The 19,452-nt window shown below is 46.9% G+C and overlaps 3 protein-coding genes and 2 non-coding genes across 7 annotated transcripts in view; 2 read left to right on the top strand and 3 right to left on the bottom strand.

Moving 5' to 3' along the window:
• Positions 1–609: 609 nt before the first annotated feature.
• STPG3 (sperm-tail PG-rich repeat containing 3) lies at positions 610–9,541 on the top strand. Its single transcript, XM_035113537.2, has 7 exons — positions 610–722; positions 1,441–1,512; positions 2,548–2,687; positions 4,919–5,007; positions 6,191–6,302; positions 8,161–8,286; positions 9,408–9,541. The coding sequence occupies exons 1-7, from the start codon at positions 610–612 to the stop codon at positions 9,539–9,541; spliced, it is 786 nt and encodes a 261-aa protein (XP_034969428.2).
• Positions 9,542–10,251: 710 nt separating this feature from the next.
• LOC118084173 (large ribosomal subunit protein uL11) lies at positions 10,252–15,678 on the bottom strand. Of its 2 annotated transcripts, XM_035113538.2 has the most exons (7): positions 15,427–15,585; positions 14,196–14,269; positions 13,083–13,181; positions 11,638–11,719; positions 10,999–11,085; positions 10,461–10,573; positions 10,252–10,351 (listed from the first exon to the last, which is right to left on the bottom strand). In XM_035113538.2, exons 1-7 carry the CDS (start codon positions 15,461–15,463, stop codon positions 10,346–10,348), a joined length of 498 nt encoding a protein of 165 aa, XP_034969429.1. In that variant the 5' UTR covers positions 15,464–15,585; the 3' UTR covers positions 10,252–10,345. The 2 variants fall into 2 exon arrangements, with proteins under 2 accessions (XP_034969429.1, XP_060126214.1); XM_060270231.1 differs by lacking the exon at positions 14,196–14,269 and having other exon boundaries at positions 15,427–15,678.
• LOC118084597 (small nucleolar RNA SNORA65) lies at positions 11,213–11,344 on the bottom strand. The gene has a single exon (XR_004692519.2). It is a non-coding gene; the product is annotated as a small nucleolar RNA SNORA65 (small nucleolar RNA).
• On the bottom strand, positions 14,006–14,074 carry LOC118084595 (small nucleolar RNA SNORD38). Its single transcript, XR_004692517.2, has one exon. It is a non-coding gene; the product is annotated as a small nucleolar RNA SNORD38 (small nucleolar RNA).
• A 308-nt stretch (positions 15,679–15,986) lies between the features above and the next one.
• Positions 15,987–19,452, top strand: part of LRSAM1 (leucine rich repeat and sterile alpha motif containing 1) — a 32,825-nt gene continuing 29,359 nt past the window's right edge. The window contains exons 1-2 of one of the 2 annotated variants that reach the window (XM_060270660.1): positions 15,987–16,189; positions 18,281–18,515. In XM_060270660.1, coding sequence (XP_060126643.1) covers positions 18,444–18,515 — 72 coding nt within the window. In that variant the 5' untranslated portion in view covers positions 15,987–16,189; positions 18,281–18,443. Of the gene's footprint in view, positions 16,190–16,337; positions 16,576–18,280; positions 18,516–19,452 lie in introns of those variants that run through there. The other variant, XM_035112671.2, reaches the window with a different exon arrangement.

Here is a 19,452-nt window from a genome sequence, read left to right on the forward strand (position 1 = left end):
GCTTTAAATGGGAAAGTTCGCTTCAGTTTATGAACGCTTCAGTTTAAGTACTCCGCGGACCGTCTGGAACAGATTAATCCACTTTCCATTACTTTCAATGGGAAAGTTCACTTCAGTTTATGAACGCTTCAGTTTATGAACAGACTTCCGGAACCAATTGTGTTCATAAACCGAGGTACCACTGTATGGTATCACAGTGTATGATGTGAATGTGGCCTAAATTATAGTTTTGCCCCGTCCTCCTTCCTACAATGGCAACACTGAGTTACCTGAGGAGGAAGCAGCCAGCCAGCCAGCCAGCCAGTGTTACCTCCTAGGCTGATTTTAAGCAAAAAGGCAGGCAGGTGGCCGGGGGAGAACTATGGTTAGTAGAGCCCCCCCCCCCATATTAGCCCCAAAGAACCAACCTCTGTTGATCATAGGTCTGCACCTAGCTGGACCGCCCTGTCTATCTATTCCCCAACCTTGGGGAAAACAGACGCCACCATCAAACAGCACAGAACGCATGGAGCCATGGAATGAGAGAACCCACCGATGTCACACAACGTGCAGCAACCATTCCGCCAGAGGGGGAACATGGGGCCAGTCAACATTGTCCGGCTGTAGAAAATGGAGTTCCAGCAGAAACATGTCAAGTTCTTGGCCCAGATGTACCTGGACACCAGCCAGAAAAGGAAACCCAAATCTCAGTTGGTTTTTAATAGGCACCACTACTTGTATCGGTAACGCAGGCAGAGAAGGCCTCAGGCATATGCCTGCATGCCCCGCAAGGCCAGATTCTCACCTAACCCCATTAAGTTAAAATGGGATAGATGAGTCTGGCTGGGCCAGAACCAACCCCAGGAATCCCCACATGCCACAAATACCCTCCCCATACCTGGCCTCAATAGCCCTGCATCACACCCACCTGCAGTGATTTTGCCTGGGTGGAATGTGTCCTTGAACTCTGATCATGCCTCTTGCCTGCCTGGATGGAGGATAGAGAGGGGTGTTTGTGCAGAAACTAGCCTCTTTTACCTCTGCCCCATCCTGCAGCACAGTGGCCAAACGGATGCCTAGGGGAATCCTACAAGCAGAACCTGAGTGCAAATAATATTGATGCATTCTTTCTATTTCAATTTATTTTTACTGTGCTGCAATTCTTTTTTTAAAATGTCAATAGCCCGGAGTGCTTCCCACAAGCATCTGGTCGGCCTCTGTGAGAACAAAGTGATGGATTAGATGGGCCTTTGGTCTGATCCATCTGGGCTTGTCTTATGTGCTTACATAAGGAGTGTCAGGAGTATAGGGAATAAATTTCAGTTTAACTAAAAAAAAATGGTGGGATCCAGGAAATGCCCGATTTCACCCACTGGCAGCAGTAGTGGCATTTACTTTTTTCTTCCATTTCCAGCTGCTGGGACAGCCTTTTCTCATTTGTTGTTTGTGTTTTGTTCTCAGGGGTCGCCTGAGCAGGGAACCTAGCTCAGCAGTGTTCTTCCCAGCAATTAAGTTCGGAAAGCAAAGCAGTAAGTAGGAAGGAGGTCTGAGAGAGAGAAAAGAGCAATCCAAGGCTTTCTCCCCATTGGTTTGTGGGTGCCCAATAGAGAAACCAATAGTGTAGTCTCAATGTAATTTTGTAAGGTAGAACATCAACCTTGCAAGGTAGATTAGACTGATAGACAGTAACTGACCAAAGATCAACCATTGCATTTCATGTCTGAGAAGATTTCTGAATGCAAGTCTACTCATTGCAAGTCTAGCCATTGTGCCCAGAGACAGAACTAGCAGCTCCAGTACCCGGAGTGGCGTGCACCCGGTGTGTGTGTGTGGATCGCATCCCGGGGGGGGGGGGACATGTCCCAAGGGTTGCGTCGACCGCCTCGAACGTCCTGGGAGGGTGCCGCCCACGGCCAGCATTGGGGAGGCGGTGTGGCGATGTCAACCCCCACCAGGGATGGCACCCAGGGGGCCACACCCACCTTGCTCTGCCTCTGATTGCGCCACACTCTCAAATTCAGGGCCTCTCTGTCTTCCTTATTTTAGACACTTACAATACCTATTGCCTTGAGGGGTAGACAAATCTGCAGAGCCCTGCAGCAGGACAGACAGAAGCAAGTACTATATTTCTTGCATGGCATGAGTAGCCAGTAAAGCGTCACATATTTCTATTAGGATCAAAAATACAGGGTCACCACTAAAAAGGCCCTGTTTATAGAGCTGAGAGACCTTGATGGTAAGGAAAGCAAGCAGAGCCTCAGAAGCTGGCCTTATGGAGTACAAATACGTAACACATGCGTCGTAGTTCAGGGCTGGGGAAACTGTGGCCCTCCAGATGTGGTTGTTCTCCCACTCCCAATAGTCCAAGTAAACGTGGCCAAGGCTCATGGATTTACAGAAGTTGTAATCCAATAATATATGCAGGACCACAGATTTTGCATTCTTGTGTTAAAAGCGTATGGGCAGGAGGACAGGCTTTTGGGGCAGGGGCAGCCAGGAAGCCTCCTTGCAGAGCATTCAGATCACAACCTGCATCAGCTGGAATGATCTTCTCTTTGCTCCAGGCAGTCGCACGACCCCAGAAGGCCGCTTATCGATGGCAGTGAACACGGACAGCCCTGGGCCAGCAGCTTACTCAGCCTGCAATGTGAACTTCCGGCAAACCAGTGCTCCATCCTACACCTTTGGGTGGAAGTCACCTTCTAAAGGTGCGAGTGGAGGGAAGGGATTAATAGAGCATGCTTTCAGTTTCCAGCTATGCATGAATCAATATGGTTTGTGTTTGGGCTGCTAGACCAGAGGTTTTCAACATTTTTGAGAGGCCATCTTGGATCTATCCTCTGAGAAGAAAAGCACAAGCCTTTGTTTCCTCTTGGCTAGTTAGTTTAGGATTAGAAACTCTACAAACAACTTCTTTGTTTTTATCTACCAATATCGCTTGGTGTGTTGTTACAGATGAGGAGGCTATTCATTTATAGTGTTGCATGAATTTGCAGAACTTCCTAATAAAAAAGGGCTTATTAGATGCAATGTCTCCAATGCAGAGAGTAGGGAAAATCCTAGGGCTAGCATGCTTGCAGGCTGAGTCTTTGAGAAAGGAGGTATTTTCTCGCTCTGGGCAAAGGCAATAGAAACTATCATATTGTTGTGCCTACTAGGGTGATGACTTTTTTTACAACCTCATTTCCCTGTATCATAATTTGATGATCTTTCATTAAAGATTAGATAAAATCTTACTTTCAAAGAGATCTGATAATTAAAAAAAACCTCACGCACAAAATGATTTTAAAAATTTTATTTATCAGTTTTTGGACCATTTTTGAAGTCACTGTAAGCAGATATAAAATTGAACCCAAGCTTTAGAGTCACATATATACAACATTATATAGGGTCATCAAAGACACAAGAAAGCTTTTTTTTAGCTGCAGTAACAGTATAGACACCGCTAGAGGACGATTGCTACCTCTCCTGTAGGTTCTGTTCCCAGCATGCCCGGCAGGGTCTGCTGGCTGAGTTTTGAGGTCCCCAAAAGGGGCTTTTACCTTGCGCAGGTGTGACATTTGTATACCCTATGTTGCTAAGATCACTGGCCATTGTGGAATGTGGTGTTGTGTCCAAATTTGATACGAAATATATATAGAATTGTTAATACAATTTTATGAAATGGTAAAACGACAAAAAAAATATAAACGGTTTGTGCGTAACCTTCTTAAATATTTCAATGGAATATATCTCATTTTAGTCATTAATAGGCAAAAGTTCATCCATTTGTGCTACAGGAAATAATTTTTGAGGGAAAAAAATGAAAAAGTCATCACCCTAGTGCCTACATTTCCCACCCTGCCTTGAGATCTAAAAGGGGGGAAAGGCACTATCTTTTCACAAAGGAGCAGCATTGTTATTCCTTCTACCTAATACAAGTGCTTTTTTTTCTAAAATGAAAAATAAAAATGTTTAGGGGTACTCTCATTTTCCTACTCATGTTGAAATACTGCCCCCCCCAATGAGGCCAAACTTAGATTCACAAAATGCTTAGGGGTATGTGTATCCCTGCATCCCCCCAGGAAAAAAAGCACTGCCCTTGTGTGTGCAAAAAAACCCCCAACAAACCTGACCCTTGTGTGTGCAGAACATGTGTGATTACAACAGGCAAGGTCTACTTTCTGGATATATTCACAAGTTACACTTTCCTCCAAGAAGTGGGGGACCTGAGGGCCACATTTTCTAGAAGGCAACCTTCTGGGGGCCACAATGGCAAAGGATGTGATATAGACTTACTGTAACAAAAAATAATAATGAATAGCTTATTCTACCAGCATATGGAGAGTCTGTTCAGCCCTGCTTTCTGTCACCTCACCCTGTTACATGAGTAGATTCAGGGTCAGCCCACCCATGAGGGAAGATGAGGCAATCGCTTCAGGCAGCAGGATCCACAAGGGCAGCACATGTGGCCACCAAGGAATGCATCGTCCAACCCCACTTCTGTTGCCACTGCTGTCACTAACTGTGGCATGCTTCTTAGAGGCCCGATCTGCTGTCTCCTCAGCAGCCCCACCCTCAAAGCTGCCTCTACAGCAGCCTCTTGGAGAAAAAATGGCACTGCTCTTCTCCCCCCCCCCTTCCTGCTGTAGATCTTTAGAATTGTAGAGTTATAAATTTGCAAGGGTCCCCCTGGGGTCATCTAGTCCAACCCCTTGCAATGCACGAATCTCAACGAGATCATACATGTTCCAGATGTAAGTCTTCACTCAGCTCTTCATCCCAGGTTGGGGAGGGGATGCCATTTTGTGGTTTGCCTCAGCTGCCAAAGTTTATTGGGCCAGCTCTATGTAGGCTGGGTCCCATGTCTCTTGGGATGACAGTTTGGGGCCTGGTTCAAAGTTCAAGGCTTCGTAACAACACTGATGCTGCCTCAACCTTGCCTGTTCTGTTTCTCCAGAGGGCGGAGGGCGGCGTTCTTGGCAGAAGTCTTGGTTTTTGAGCAATAACCCGTTCTTTAAGAAAGTGGATTTTAGCAACGAGACCAATGTAAGTGTCACTCATGGGGGTGTCCATTGGTGTTATGCCCCCTCCAATTCATACAGTTCAGTGACAGAGCACATGCTTCATTCATTAATTCATTGGAATATTTACAGTCCTCCCTTTCAGAAAGTGCATCAGATCCATAAATATCTATAAAATGTAAATATAAAGAATCAAGAGATGCAAGTCCTGGGGTCAGTCTCCATGTTGCAAAGATCAGGTAGCAACCTGTATACTATATAAATGCTAGTGGTGGCCTTGTTGTAGTTGGAAGCAGCCAGAAATTAAAGGCCCCATCCACACTATGCATTTGAAGCACCTCATACAAGTAGGGTCTGAGCACAAGAGTGCACTCTCTTACTGCAATTTCCAGCAGCTGGATAGCTACAGCGGGAAGGAAAACGGCGTTTCCACATGACCTGGAAGCTGTACGCCGGCTCCCTTGGCCAATAACGCAAGATGAGTGCGCAACCCCAGAGTCGGTCACGACTGAACATAATGGTCAGGGGTCCCTTCACCTTTAATTAATAATATAATAGTAATACCCCATGGATCTGACTGGGTTGCCCCAGCCATTCTGGGCAGTTTCCAACATATATAAAAACAGAATGTAACATTAAACATCTTCCCTGTACAGGGCTGATTTCAGATGTTTTGTAAAGATTGTAAAGTTACATATCACCTTGGCTCGGGGTGTCAACTCAGTTACATGACTGCCTCCAGTTGTGGAAGGCAGGGCAGAGCCATCATGGTTAGTAGCAATTGATAACCTTATCCTCCTTGAATTTGTCCATAGAATTATTTTAATCATTTCAAGACACCAGGCCAATCCCTCAGGATAATGGGAGCATCTGTGGACCAAAGTTGGGCAAGGCTGCTTTAGAGAACCAGAGATTTGGAGTCCTATTAACACCATACATTTAAAGCACTAGAATATCATGGCTTCCCCAAAGGAATCCTGGGAACTGTAGTTCATTAAGGATGCTGAGAGTTGTTAGGAGCCCCCCTACTCCATCACAGAGTTACCACTCCCACAGTTTCCTTGGAAGGAGGATTGATGGTCAAAGCATTATGGAAAATGTAGCTCTGTTGGGTCTCACTGGTCATATAGCCTTTATGCTCCTCCACCATGTGGGTCCCCTTCCCCAGGAAGGATCATGCAGCTCAGCTGTCGCTCTGTTATTTGCAGTGGCCCTCTCCTTTCCACTACGCCCAGCCCCTGGATGTCAAGCCAGCCAACCTGCCAAACAGCCCCCATTTCACCATGGGACAGAAGGGAGAGTTCATTTTTGTCAGCAAAAGTAAGAACATAATGGGTTAAGTTATCAAGAGGTATTTATTTCATAGAATTTTAGTGTTGGAAGAGATCCAGGGGGTGATGTAGCCCAGGGGTCCCCAAACTTACGTTGCTGAGGGCCGGTGCTGCCAGCGCCAATTGCGCTGTGGGCCGGAGTACGTGGGAGCGTGCACCCATACGCGTGTGCACACACGATTTCCAGCGCACTTCCGGGTCGCTGGAGCGTCGGAAATAGCTTGTGCGCATGCACATGGGCCTCCTCTGACCCAGAAGTGCGCCGGAAATGACGCTTGTGCATGCACACAAGCTATTTCCGACGCTCCAGCGACCCGGAAGTGGGCAGCCACGCTGTTAGGAGCATGCGGCAGCAGTGGGTGGCGGGGGCCACATAAAAAAGCCTTGCGGGCCGCATCCAGCCCCCGGGCCTTAGTTTGGGGAAGCCTGATCTAGCCCAAACCTTGCAATGCAATTTATTTTTTTGACAAATATGGGTCACAAACCCATGACCCTGAGATTATGAGTCTCATGCTCTACCAGCTATTAGCCTTATCTGAGTCAAGGTGTGCCCCAGGACTCTATTCTCGCCCTTTATTGCCAGCCAGGAAGCTGAGCACTTGCTGAGTGCAAACTCCAGATTTTTACCAGAAATCTGTCTTTGATAGGGTTCCTCCCTTTTTAGTGAGACATTGCCAGTAGCTAACACCTCTGCTCAAAGATTTGTTATGAGGCAGTTATTTGGGACCAGTTACTTGCACATTGCCTTGTCTATATAAACCCATTCGACCGCTTCAATTTGCAGATCTGACACTGTTACAGTTGCCAAGTTGCCACCCATTTATTCTGCACTTGCCAAGAAAATAATTCTTTTGTTATAGGACCCATTTTGGAACTCCTTGCCTATTGACACCAGGCAGGCACCTATGCCATACTTAACAGTATCACCACCTGCTGAAAACATTGTTTAGGCCAGTGTTTCTCAACCAGTGTGCCTCCAGATGTTTTGGGACTACAACTCCCATCATCCCTAGCTAGCAAGACCAGTGGTCAGGAATGATGGGAGTTGTAGTCCCAAAACATCTGGAGGCACACTGGTTGAGAAACACTGGTTTAGGCCAGCCTCTCCAGAGACATAGATGCCGACAAGATCTAATCCAGGCATCCCCAAACTGCGGCCCTCCAGATGTTTTGGCCTACAACTCCCATGATCCCTAGCTAACCGGACCAGTGGTCGGGGAAGATGGGAATTGTAGTCCAAAACATCTGGAGGGCCGAAGTTTGGGGATGCCTGATCTAATCTCTTACTGTTAATTTTAAGTATTTTAAATTACATGGTTTAAACGTTGAAAACTGCTTTTGTAAGCTATTTAGCAGTTTTCCTATGTTCAGACAATACTGTTTTGTGTGGGGGCAGCATTCCTGACCATGCATGTAGGCACACCACACGTAAACCTGCTCCACCCATTATGCCCCTACCCTTTTCCAGCCATGTCCAAGCTGCAGGGATGCACTGTGTATGGTCAAGCTTTCGTTGAATGTGTGCAACGGGGAAGTTGCCTGTGTGTTTTGTTTCATAAATACATAGGGTATCTACACTGCCCATTTAACTTGACCTCTTCACTTGGGTCCACTCAACACTACAAGGGGGTGGGCAAGAGGAGAATAAGTTGCCTTCCAATCAGTTGCTCCTGGCAGGAACAGCAAGTAGAGCTACCGGTATGCTAAGCATATCCAGGAGTGCCTGTCAGGGTTGCAGTTCTCAAAGTCAGTGCCTGGCAATGCCAACTTCTCCCCTCCCTCCCCATTAGTATCTGGCACCACAGATTGGACCGGCTTATCTCTGACGCCAATTTTCTCTTCCCTAGATAATATGATGGATCCAGCACCCAATAGGTACAACACAGAAAGGGCCTACAATCGTGTGATGTTTAGATCACCCTCTATAATCATCAACCCTCCCCAAAAAACCATGCACAGGTGGACCAGGAAAGGTGAGGAATGGTAACAGGTTCCCTCTCACCACTCTTTTAACTATTTACACTCGTACCTTGGAAGTCAAACAGCCTACTTGGTGGCTCTCAAACATTTTGGCTCCCGAACGATTAAAACCTGGAAGTGACTTCAGTTTTTGAATGTTCTTTCAGAAGCCAAATATTCAAGAGGGTTTCCACGGCTTCCAATTGCCTGCAGAAGCTTCCTGCAGCCAATCAGAAGCTGAGCTTTGGTTTTTGAATGTTTTGGAAGTTGAACAGACTTCCAGAAGGAATTCTGTTTGACTTCCACGGTATGACTGTACATAAAGGGGCAGGTGGAATATTAGTAAGGGTTAGCAGTAACCCTGACCATCGCGCCACTACAAGTGTATAATCATCCAGCAATTGGTTCACAGCCAAATATATTTTGGCCCAGGCTTTAACCCAGCCAGCATTTTTTTAAAAAATTAGACAAATACATGGGGGATAAGGCTATGTTCTCCCTCCACTGTCAGAGGCAATATGTCTCTGAATGCCAGTTGCTAAGAACCAGTGCCACTGCTCTCAGATCCTGCTTGCATGTTCCCAGAGGATCTGATCAGCCACTATGAGAACAGGATGCTGGACCAGACAGGGCTTTTTGGCCTGATCCAGTAGTGCTGCTCTTATGACTTCTGCAAACTTTTAGATTGTGTTGTAATGTTCTTTTGTATTTTTGCTGCTGCATTTTTACTGTTCAGGTGCAGTGGTAATTCTCACTGACTAGCTAATACTAAGTGTGGTTTAGAACAGGCTGGGGAAAACTCAAGGGCCTCCAGAAACTTTTCTTCTGAATCCCAACTCCCACCAGCCTCAGGCAGCATGACCAATGAGCAGAGATAATGGAAGTTGCAATCCAAAAGCACCAGCAGTAGTTTACCCACCCGTTCTAAGACGTTTAGTAAATAGACAGGCTAGGTGAAATCAGACTAACCTTTGCAAGGCGGTTACATTTTTTATATTGACTGCTGGTTAAAAGCTTCACTTGGAGCTGTTGCCATGACTGCTTGTTGAGCCTGAGCCCCAAAACATTTACATGTGCAGTTCTGGTCACTGCCATCCAGTTAGTTACCTTCTGCCACTTTCTTCCTTGATTGCAGACACCACCCCTGGTCCCGGCACTTACAATGTGGAGAGAGGGCACATGGCTCGCCTACCTTGCTCCCCCAGCTTCTTCATCCAAGGCGTGAGGCGACCCAAGAAGCACGAGACAGGGCCATTTTCAACGCTGTGACACCCCCTCTACCTGATTGCCCTGACGCTGCATGCCCCATTTTTGCCCAGTGTTTAACATTCCAGGCAGCTCTTGCAACTTTCAATACAGGCCGAGACTTGTTAAAAGCACAAATCCTGTTATCTTAGCCATCTGGGTATCCACCTAACCCAAATTAATGGGAGGGGGAATAATGTACAGTACCTAAGTAAAAAAAGAAGCTACATGGGTATAACAACTTAATAACAAAGCAGAGGAATCTTATTTGTGCAGTTGGATGACCAACACTATTTCACTCTTTTTCATGCAACTCCTTAAAAAATAGTGGGGTGATGGGACTCTGTAAAAATATATACCATTTAACTTAAGCTGCAGTTTTATAACTAGGAAGGCTCCACAACTTAAGTTGAAGTTCAACAGTGAGACTATTGGTGCCACCAGTGATGTTGTGGGCGGCGTCTCTTTTCCCCACTCCTGTCTTAAGACCTTCTAACCACAGTGCTTCGCCGTGGAGAAATGTGACTGTCCAAAAAGTAGGAAATCATGTGGGTGTAACTATTTTTTTACAGGCTTACATGTCTGGTGTGCATTTTTTTTATAGTGCGGAGTAGTCAGTCAGTTATTGCACATAGCCAAAGGCTGCCGCAGTGTACACAGAATCATAAAAAAACAGCCGCAGAATCTCTAACATGAGAAATATTCTTGATAGAAGTACGCATCAGAAAGAGAGCTATTATCACCACAAGTGTGAAACTGCATTTATTACCAATATTCAGCATACAGAACTTTTGCTTAAGTTGCATTATGTCCATTCAGGTAGCAGTCTTAGCTCTGTTGGGAAGAAATTAAGTTTGTAATTAGAAAAAGATGGTTTAATTTGGTACCAAGGTAATGTGAAAAATACATATGCAGTCTGTTTCATGGGAAGGCAGGCACTTACTGGAGGACATTCAACTGCACCACTATTGATATCATCAATGACGTCGTGAGGGTGTCGCCCATCGATATTGCAGCCAACAGACTGGGCTGTTCCCAGGATCTCCTTAATGGTTCCTGCAGAGGGGGCAGAAAAGTACATTATGTCATGATGGCTGCTGTGCTCATGACCTTTTTGCTAGATGGGTCAGCCAAGCATAGCTTCATCCAGATTAGAGCCCCCTGAATTGCATCACGCCAGCTACAACTTTACGGAAGGCATGGGTAGCCAATATGGGTAGACATTGCTGTTGGACTACAACTCCCAGAATCCCTGATGCCAAGGGGCATGCTGGCTGGAAATGATGGCAATAACTTGAGTCTCACAGGACATTCAAAGAAATAAAGCAAAACTTTGGGGGGGGGGCTGTAATAGTGAGGTACAAGGGGGCCTGGGAGCCAACTAAATAAAAGGCAGCTACATTTGCTTCAGCATTTGTCACATGGAACCCATGAGCTGATCATACATCCAGACGCTTCGCCCTCACCTTCCCTGTTTTTACCTGAGAGTTCCCGGGCCAAGGATCGGTGCCGCATCTGCCGGGCGATGTTCACGATCTCCTCAAAGCTGACATTGCCGCTGTGCTTAACTGTAAACAAAGAGAGAACTCACATTAGTCAGGCTTTGGGAGCAGACCACCAAAGGCAACACACAGAGCACCTCATCAGCCAGTCTTCTTAAAAAAATAAAAAGGGCCTGTGGCAGTGTTGTTCTGGCTCTGTTCCCATTCTTCGGCACAGAGTTACCCATGAAGAGAAATAACCCTGTTTCCTTGAATGGGGGTTTCCTCTTAGCTCACCACTGGAATGTACAAGCCACAGATGAAATTAGGCAGGTACAGTGGCGGGTGGCTGTTGCATACAGAACTACAGCATCACACTGATCCATATTATATATATTTAAGCTGTTTTGGCGTTGTTGCTTTCCAAATTTCCCATCTACCCTCATACAAACCAGATTTTTATGAGCATGATTGAGGACACTAGTACAGTTCCTTGAAAGGGCCTCCTGATTCTGGGAATTAAGTTTTTAATCATTTTATCCTAAATATTTGAAAAACAAACCATGGTTCTACTTCCATTTTCATAACTGCCCAGCTGCAATTCACCACCTAAGCACACCACCACCACCAGACACTCACTGTTTTTCTGCTTTTTGCGGTCACGGGGAGGCTCCTTCAGAGCTTTGATGATCAAGGCAGAGGCTGATGGGACCACCTCAATCTAGAAAGCAAAACAGTCCAGATTTGAGACTTGTGTGAGGCAGGGGTGGGAAGGAGGAGCAACACACTGACTACAGAAAACCTGACATGGAAAGAAAAATCCCATCCTCCACCACAGCTCCTCCCAACTCTCAGGGCTGTTATCTAACAAAGTTGTTTCATTCACATAAGGACTTATGCTTGTGCAACAGAACACCCTCCTTGCTTTCTGCCTCCTGTGCACCTACTCAATCTGTTCAGGGGCCCATGAGGAGCAGACACTCTGTTACAAAGGCAGAAGTACTTGTGCTAGTAAACGCTGGATGACAAAGCATTATTTCACATATAAACTCCTAAAACTTTTTAACATTAATTTAACTTATCATGAAACAAAACCATCCTCTCCTCTGTGAGGTTCGTGTCCCCAGTTTTTCGGCACAGGACTCTCCACGGGTAAGATAGAAGAGTTCTGCTTCCTAAGCTGGGGTTTGTTATTAGCTCACCACTGGAACATGCCAGTCACTGTTGCACGAAAGGCATGGTGGCGGGTGGCTGTCAGGAAAGCCCAGGGTCCCCCAGGAACTTAGCTCTGATCCATGGTTTATCACATTTTGGAGCTGACTCAAGGTACACAGCTGCATAGCAAGGGACGACCACGGCTGGCCTACCTCACAAGGCTACTGTTAAACAAAACAACCTTATAGCAATTTTATCTAAAATCCTTTAATTGACACTTTGCCGCTTTTGGGGGGCGGGGCAGCAGGAGAAAAAGCAAAACAAGTAGCAACTCCCGTCTCCCCTTATGGAAATCGTGCATGAATAAAGAACAGAGCAAGGGGGTGGGGTCAGATGCTCCTTTCTGCCCCTGCGGAAGAAAATGAGCCCATGATCGACTGCTATCAACCAGGGATTGACCTGTTGATCGCGGTCAACCGGTTTCACATCCCTTGTCTAAATCATCTTGACAAGCTGCTTTCCACAGCTTGATATCACAAAATTCCATGTAGCACAAGGAAACAATTAATTGGCATGGTATCAATTATTTTAATATACTTTAACGCAGAATAACTGCTGACATTCCTGATATCATGAACTACAACTCCCATCAATCCTGATCACTGGTCCTGCTAGCTAGGAATGATGGGAACTGTAGTTCAACATCTGGATACATTGCAACCCCCTAATGACCAGGACCGTGTTTTTAAGGTCTGGATCCAGAGACCTCCCACACAGCAAGCTGCATGGCACTCATTTTATCGACCTCGGAAGGATGAAAGGCTGAGTCAACCTTGCCAGGATCATGGCTCTGCGGCACCAGCACAGCTGGGCATTTTAAATGCCAGTGCTTTTGGCCACAGACACGTCCTTTGTGGCGTTGTCTGTACCTGAGCTTGCCTGTTCTGGATGGTCAGCTTAACTGTGATCCTCAGGCCCTTCCAGTCGCCGGTAGCCTTGGCAATGTCATCACCCACCTTTTTGGGAGACTAAAAGAAAAAGAAGAAAAAACCAATGGGATATTTTAGTCCTGTCCCCCAACCCCCCCCCCGCCAAACCACAGATTTAGGTGCTTCACTAACTACATTCTGCCTCAAGTCTCAAGCCATGCACCACCCAAGCAAGACATGTGGGAAACCTGCACTCCAGACATACAATGCTTGCCTTGCAAACAAGCTTTAAAATTTGTTATTATTTATTAACTAATTAAATTTCTATGCTAGCCCAACAATCATAGGGTGGTTTACAATATAAACAAAATATCTATCTAGTCCACAATGTATTTTCTGAGCCTCATCTGCATAGGCAGGTGGTGATACGTCGCATTGAGAAACAAAATAAAAAAATTCCTTCCAGCAGCAACTTAGAGACCAACTAAGTTTGTCATTGGTATGAGCTTTCATGTGCATGCACACTTCTTCAGGAGAAACAAATTCTGAAGAGCTTCCTTGCCTACTATCCTAGAGGGGTGACCAAAACCAGCAAGTAGGTACTGTAATTTAAAAGCCTGCAGGTATGTATACTTGTATACTTCAAGTATTTCCACTCCCCAAATCAAGTTGCATAAAAACAGAAATTAAGAAACTGCTGGGCAAGGAGAACGTTTTACTTATCAGTGTACCACAATTTCATTTAAACAATCCAAACAATTTACAGCATAAGCATTGCAGAAAATGTGCAGCTGGCTTAGTTGCCTGCCTAAGCCAACTGGCACTGAAAAGTTTTCTGCACGTGTTTAAACTTTAAAAAAGGTACCCTGCTGAATCTCTATGGGAAGAGCCTTCCACAGGAAATGGGCCAATAGTGCTACTTTGCCTTCAGAATTTGAACTATCACCACTTGCATTCAGCAGCAGAACTGGACAAAGTTTTCATCACAAGGCTTTGGGTTCTGTGCTGTACCAGAACAGAGGTCTGGATTGCTGCACCTGGCCCCTGGGCATGTGGCTCTCTACTCCCACTCTACCTCTTAGCATTCCTATGGTTGAATAAGAACTGACTTACCAAACCCAGAGGCCCAATTTTTGGAGCCAGAGCTGAAGTGGCACCAACTTCGCCCCCAGTGCATCTTAAGAATACTGTAAGAAAGGGGGGGAACCAGCACTTTAAATACAATTATAAGCCACTATGGTATCATGGCAAAAAAATACAAAAAAATCATACAGGGGATAAACTGCTGGAACATGGTAAGAGCTTCACCCTAAAGCAAGGTCTCACTTCCCTTTATCTGAGATTCCTGCACTGCAGAGGGTTGGCCTAGATGACCCTCGGTGTCCTTCCAACTCTATAATTCTATGATTCTAAGAACCATGTTCAAATTTCAGCTAAGCCACAAATCAGGGTGACTTTCAGTCTGACACTCTCTTGTCTTCCAGCACAGCATATATACCCAGGGTTGTTCTGAAGATAAAAATAATGTATGCACGTAAAAAGAACCATATCAATATGCTGCTTCAGGGCCTTTGTAGAAAGGTTAAAAATGAAGCAAATACATGAGCAGAAAGCAATCCTGTGAGCTGGACTAAATAGGCCTGATCCAGCAGGGCTAGTATTATGTTCTTAATGTATCACCAGAGCTGAATAACTTAAAGAGCGTTTTAATCAAGTCTATGAATCCTACCACTCCCAAATGATATAGCACTCTTTGATTTTCATGTAAGTGTTGTTGATGCACTTAATGCAGAAAGTGAGAATATTCAGTCGTTGGTTTTCAAGTTAAAATAATCAGGTCACAGTGCGGTTTGCCAGTCTGAGTACATAAATACCCTTGCATGTGGTGCAAGGCATCTTGCTTTCAAAGATAGGAAACTATAAACATAGTACAGAAAATAAACACAGGGTTTGTACGCTGTTGGTACGGTCATGTACAGGTACCAATACAAATGCATGCAAAAATAGATAAAACAAAAATACAACGGGGAGGAAAACCTAAAAACCGTGTTATATCTATTTAAAGTACCGGTGCCGTTTGAATGAGATGAAGGAACACTGGTCGATGTAATTTTAAAAATATACCATTAACTTGAAACGGGCTATGGGAGGTTCTGTGGAGAAACATAGCAAATAAAGGCTAAAAAGCAAGCTGAACACGCGGCAATCATTCACACGTGCCAGCCGGTCCCCCGCCCCCACCGAGATGTAGACGTTACCACTCCATAGGCCAGCCCAGGCGAGTTGATCGGGCCCCAACCCCAAATAAGCGGTCTTCCAAAACGCTTCGAGCCGACAGACTTACCGACTTTGATCTCGTTGGGGTCGAACTTGGGCGGCATGGCTGTGAATTGGATGCCAAGCTAAGATCCAAGGAGGATGGCGTCGGATTCAGGAGAACAGCGAACCCTGCCTCTACCGCAAGATCGATGTGGCCAAAGGACCGCTTGCGTGCGATTCCGCGGAATATAATATCTGAGATCTCGCGAGAGTGCTCTCGTCCGTCCTCTGCGGCTTTGAAGGTTGAGTCAAAGGAAGTCATCTTAGGCCTGGCCAAGAGGATCGGACCAAACTTCCGGTCCTTTACTGAAAAACCGCCGTGTTCTCTTTGAATTCATAGTACGTAGTGCTTCTCTACACCTTAGTATCTCTACTTTGGGTTGCCTACATCCTTCCCCACCAACCCTCCCGCCGCCCAACAAGCACCGTTGCTCTTCCAGCCACAACCTCGCGAGACTCTAAACGCCCTGCCGCCATGTCCACTATGGGCATTCACTGTGGAGGAGCGAGGCTGCATTCCCCATTTTAGATGTGGGCCCTGCCGCCATGTCCACTATGGGCATTCACTGTGGATGAGCGAGGCTGCAGTCTCCATTTTAGATGTGGGCGAGAAACCGAAGTCCGTAGGCACAAAGGATCGTTCTGGGGTGTAGCCTCTGTGGCTGGCGGGAACAGACCGCGAATATTTCCTGAGGCGGTTCGATGTTTGTTTATTCGTTTACGGAAGAGAAGTGAGCGGGGAGAACGACAAAGAGTTCGGCGGACGGCGGTGGTGAGGGAACGAGCCGGTGAGTACAGGGCGCGAGAGGGGACATTGCCGAGGTGGGCGTGGCTTAAGGCGTGGCTGGAGGCGTGGCTGCTCCTCAGCATTCCCCCTCCCTCCTGCACTTCTGGGTGTGGCCAAGGGAGCTGCTATTTCTCTCCTCCACCCCACCCCCGCCGTGTTACAATGGTTGCCTGAGAGCAGCCAAGGCTGTCATTGGGGCTCCTTCTCCACACCTCCTAGCATGACAGGCTTGGCAAAGCCGCACCTGTTGAGCTTCTGCCTACCCATCGAGCCTTCCAGCGCCTCTTGAGTGACAAGCGCAGCCCTGGGCAGTGGGCATGTTTACTTAGAAGTAAACCCCACAGTACACCCTCGTCTCTCCCCCCCCCCCATAGGGATTTCTCCCAGGTAAGTTACTAGTCCTCATGTCCCTGTTTTTCACCCGCTGGCTCTGATTGCCCGTTCCTGGGGAAACCGCAAGCGCTGGGAGGGTTGCTGCGTTCGGGTCCTGCTTTCGGGCTTCCTGCTGGGGCTTCTGGCCAGCCTTGGACAGATCCTGCAGGGCTCGCCTTATGTTCTTCAATTAACAGCCCAAGCTCTGCATGCAACCCAAGGCAGGGGCTCCCTAGGAAGCAGAAGCGCCAGTCCTTGTAGGGCATGAGGTGGTGCCAGTGGATCTGACGAAATTTGGTTTGAACCCACAGGATAGAAACCCAGCTTTTATCCCATTTGAATCCATAACTTAACAACTGCCCATCTCATTTAGACACCAGTTTGGATGTATGGACTGTGTACATTAATCTTTGATGGTTAAGTCAGAATTGAGGGGATATTCTTCATGTAAATACAAACTAGGAAGATTGTATCTTTCTTCCTCTTCTGACATATTTGCAATCTTGTATTAAAAGCAAAAGCTCCGTAAACAAAGTGCTCAAGGGAACAGTTCTCATGGAGATTTTGGGGAGTCCGGAAAGATTGCTGCGCCAGTTTAGACCGTATTTGGGAACTCTTACGATGTGATGCTCTTCCACTGAAAAACCAAAAGCTGAATGCTTTTAAAAATAGTCTGGTAGAAACGTTCTGGCAGGTTCCCTATATTCAGGGATCGGAATGGAGAAAGTCAGGACCTTCCTGCAGTTTGAAGTAGCATAGCGCTGCCTGCTTCATGATGGATGGAGATGGGTCAGGTCCAGCATTGTCTATCACTGCTGGGAATCACTTGGTTAAATGCCTGTCTGCTGGTAGCACTCAGGATTGTGGCTCATATTTGCTGCGGGGAGCAGGTGTGTGTGTTTTGCCTGTGAGTCCTGGAAGAACTGCTCCCTGCCTTACAGGGCTTTTCCCACTTGGACTGAGAGGATGGGGCCCTGACTGACTCCAGTTACAGAATAACTGACTCTTGGGCTGGGGTGTTGTTTAGGGTTTTTTGTTGCTGTTATTTATATTAATTTTTAATACACTGTATCTATTTTAGGTCTTATGATGATATTTGTGGAAATGGTTCAGTTTGGTTGTGTATTGTTTGACACCCTGGAAAGTCAGTCAGTGTAGACAATAATGAGATTGAGGAATCAAAGTGACTCAGCATAAGGCAGCTCCCTATGTTATTATGGGAGCTTTTCCTGTCAGTACACACCCATGCGATGAAAAGTTGCCCCTGTTGAAACACACAGCAGTGTGTGTTTTATTGTACTGGGAGTGGGAGGATTACAGGCACATTTTGGTCCAGTGGCTATCGGTGGCTGACCCCTTTCTTATACAAATGTCCCAACTTGTGTAACTGAGGTGCCACGACAGGGCAGGGAATGTGGAACCTTGGGCCCAGGGGCCAAATACTACCCTTTAGGTGTCTGTATGGCCCTCTGCACTCATCCCAGGCCACATACCCCTTAAGCCAGGCCTTTCTGCACCCACTGGCCAATTTTATGTGATGGAGGTCACAAGTGGTATCTGTTTGGCCACATCCACCATGGCAGCCCCTGGAAGGTTCCTCACAAGGGAATGTAGCCCTTGAGCCAGAAAAGGCTTCTTCACCCCTGAACTACAGAAGGGTTATTAAAAAGAAAATTCATTAATGTGTTTTGATTTATTCTCTCCCCCCACCCGCCCCCAGCTTCTCCAGAGGGCAGCACCTTGAGCAGAACTCGTCTGACATGAGCAGCTTCTTCTCAGACTGACAGAGATGTAGTTCCTGTTGCTCAGGTTGTGGTTGCCTACCTGCCTTTCGTTTCCTTTTTCCATCTCTGAATTGGAGATAAAGGGAAGACAAGAGGAAGATGCCGCTCTTCTTCCGTAAAAGGAAACCCAGCGATGAAGCCCGCAAGCGCCTTGAGTACCAAATGTGCCTGGTAAGTTAACCAGAGCTAGGTGGGCCAGCTGCTGGGATCAGGCTAGCGGGGGCTCCATTAAGGTCTGAGGAATCTCCTGGAACCCTGAAAGAATGTCATCACCTGGTCTTTTCTGTCCCTTGTTACAGATGAATCCTAAGCAGGCTGGATGGATGTAGCAGATCCACAGTATAAAAACCCTGCCGCCATGTGATAATTTGTTTCATAAAACTATACCAACTCTGGGATGATGCAGCTAAGGGGGGGGGGTTAGGGGGGTCAGGCCCTAGACCCACCGGGGATCAGCTGGTGCCTACTCCACACAGGCACCCAGAAAAACATGCCCCTTATTGGTGGAAAGTCTCTTATTGGTGGAAAGGAGTGGGGAACCAAACCAGCAGAGTTCCCAACAAGGATCAGGTGAGAGGCAATGTCAGAGCACTCCAAGATCAGCTTTGGCCTGGGCAGAAGCTTGGCTAGCAGCAGGGCCGTCTTAAGCATGATGGGTGCCCGGGCGCTGTGGTGCGGAGATCGCTCCGGCGCCCCCGCCCCACCCCGTTTCTTGCCGCGGCTGGTGGGCGGCCCCGCGGCCTGGCGCCCCGCTCCACCCAACCTACCCCTAGAGTCGGCCCTGGCTAGCAGGCAGGGCACTGAGCTGGTATATAGACATTCTTAGAAGCTCTTCCAGCCCTGGGCTGGTTTTCGAGCTCAGCCGAATCCTATCATCTACCTTCTGTCCAGGAGTCTGCTTGAGAAGATGGTCTTACATCCCAAGGAGACCTTGCCTGTAGTTGGGCTCTTCTCCAGATGGACTTGGTGTTTAAGGCTTTCCATTGGGCTTGAGACATGTTCAGCCTCAATGTGTCGGGACCACCAGGGGTCAGCGGAGAGCCTGGTGTATTGGAGCGAGGGCTCTCGGATGCTGCCTGGCAGCTTCCTCCGGAAGGTGGGACTGGGG

The sequence above is a fragment of the Zootoca vivipara genome, chromosome Z, assembly GCF_963506605.1.
Source record: "Zootoca vivipara chromosome Z, rZooViv1.1, whole genome shotgun sequence".
Lineage (NCBI taxonomy): Eukaryota > Metazoa > Chordata > Lepidosauria > Squamata > Lacertidae > Zootoca > Zootoca vivipara.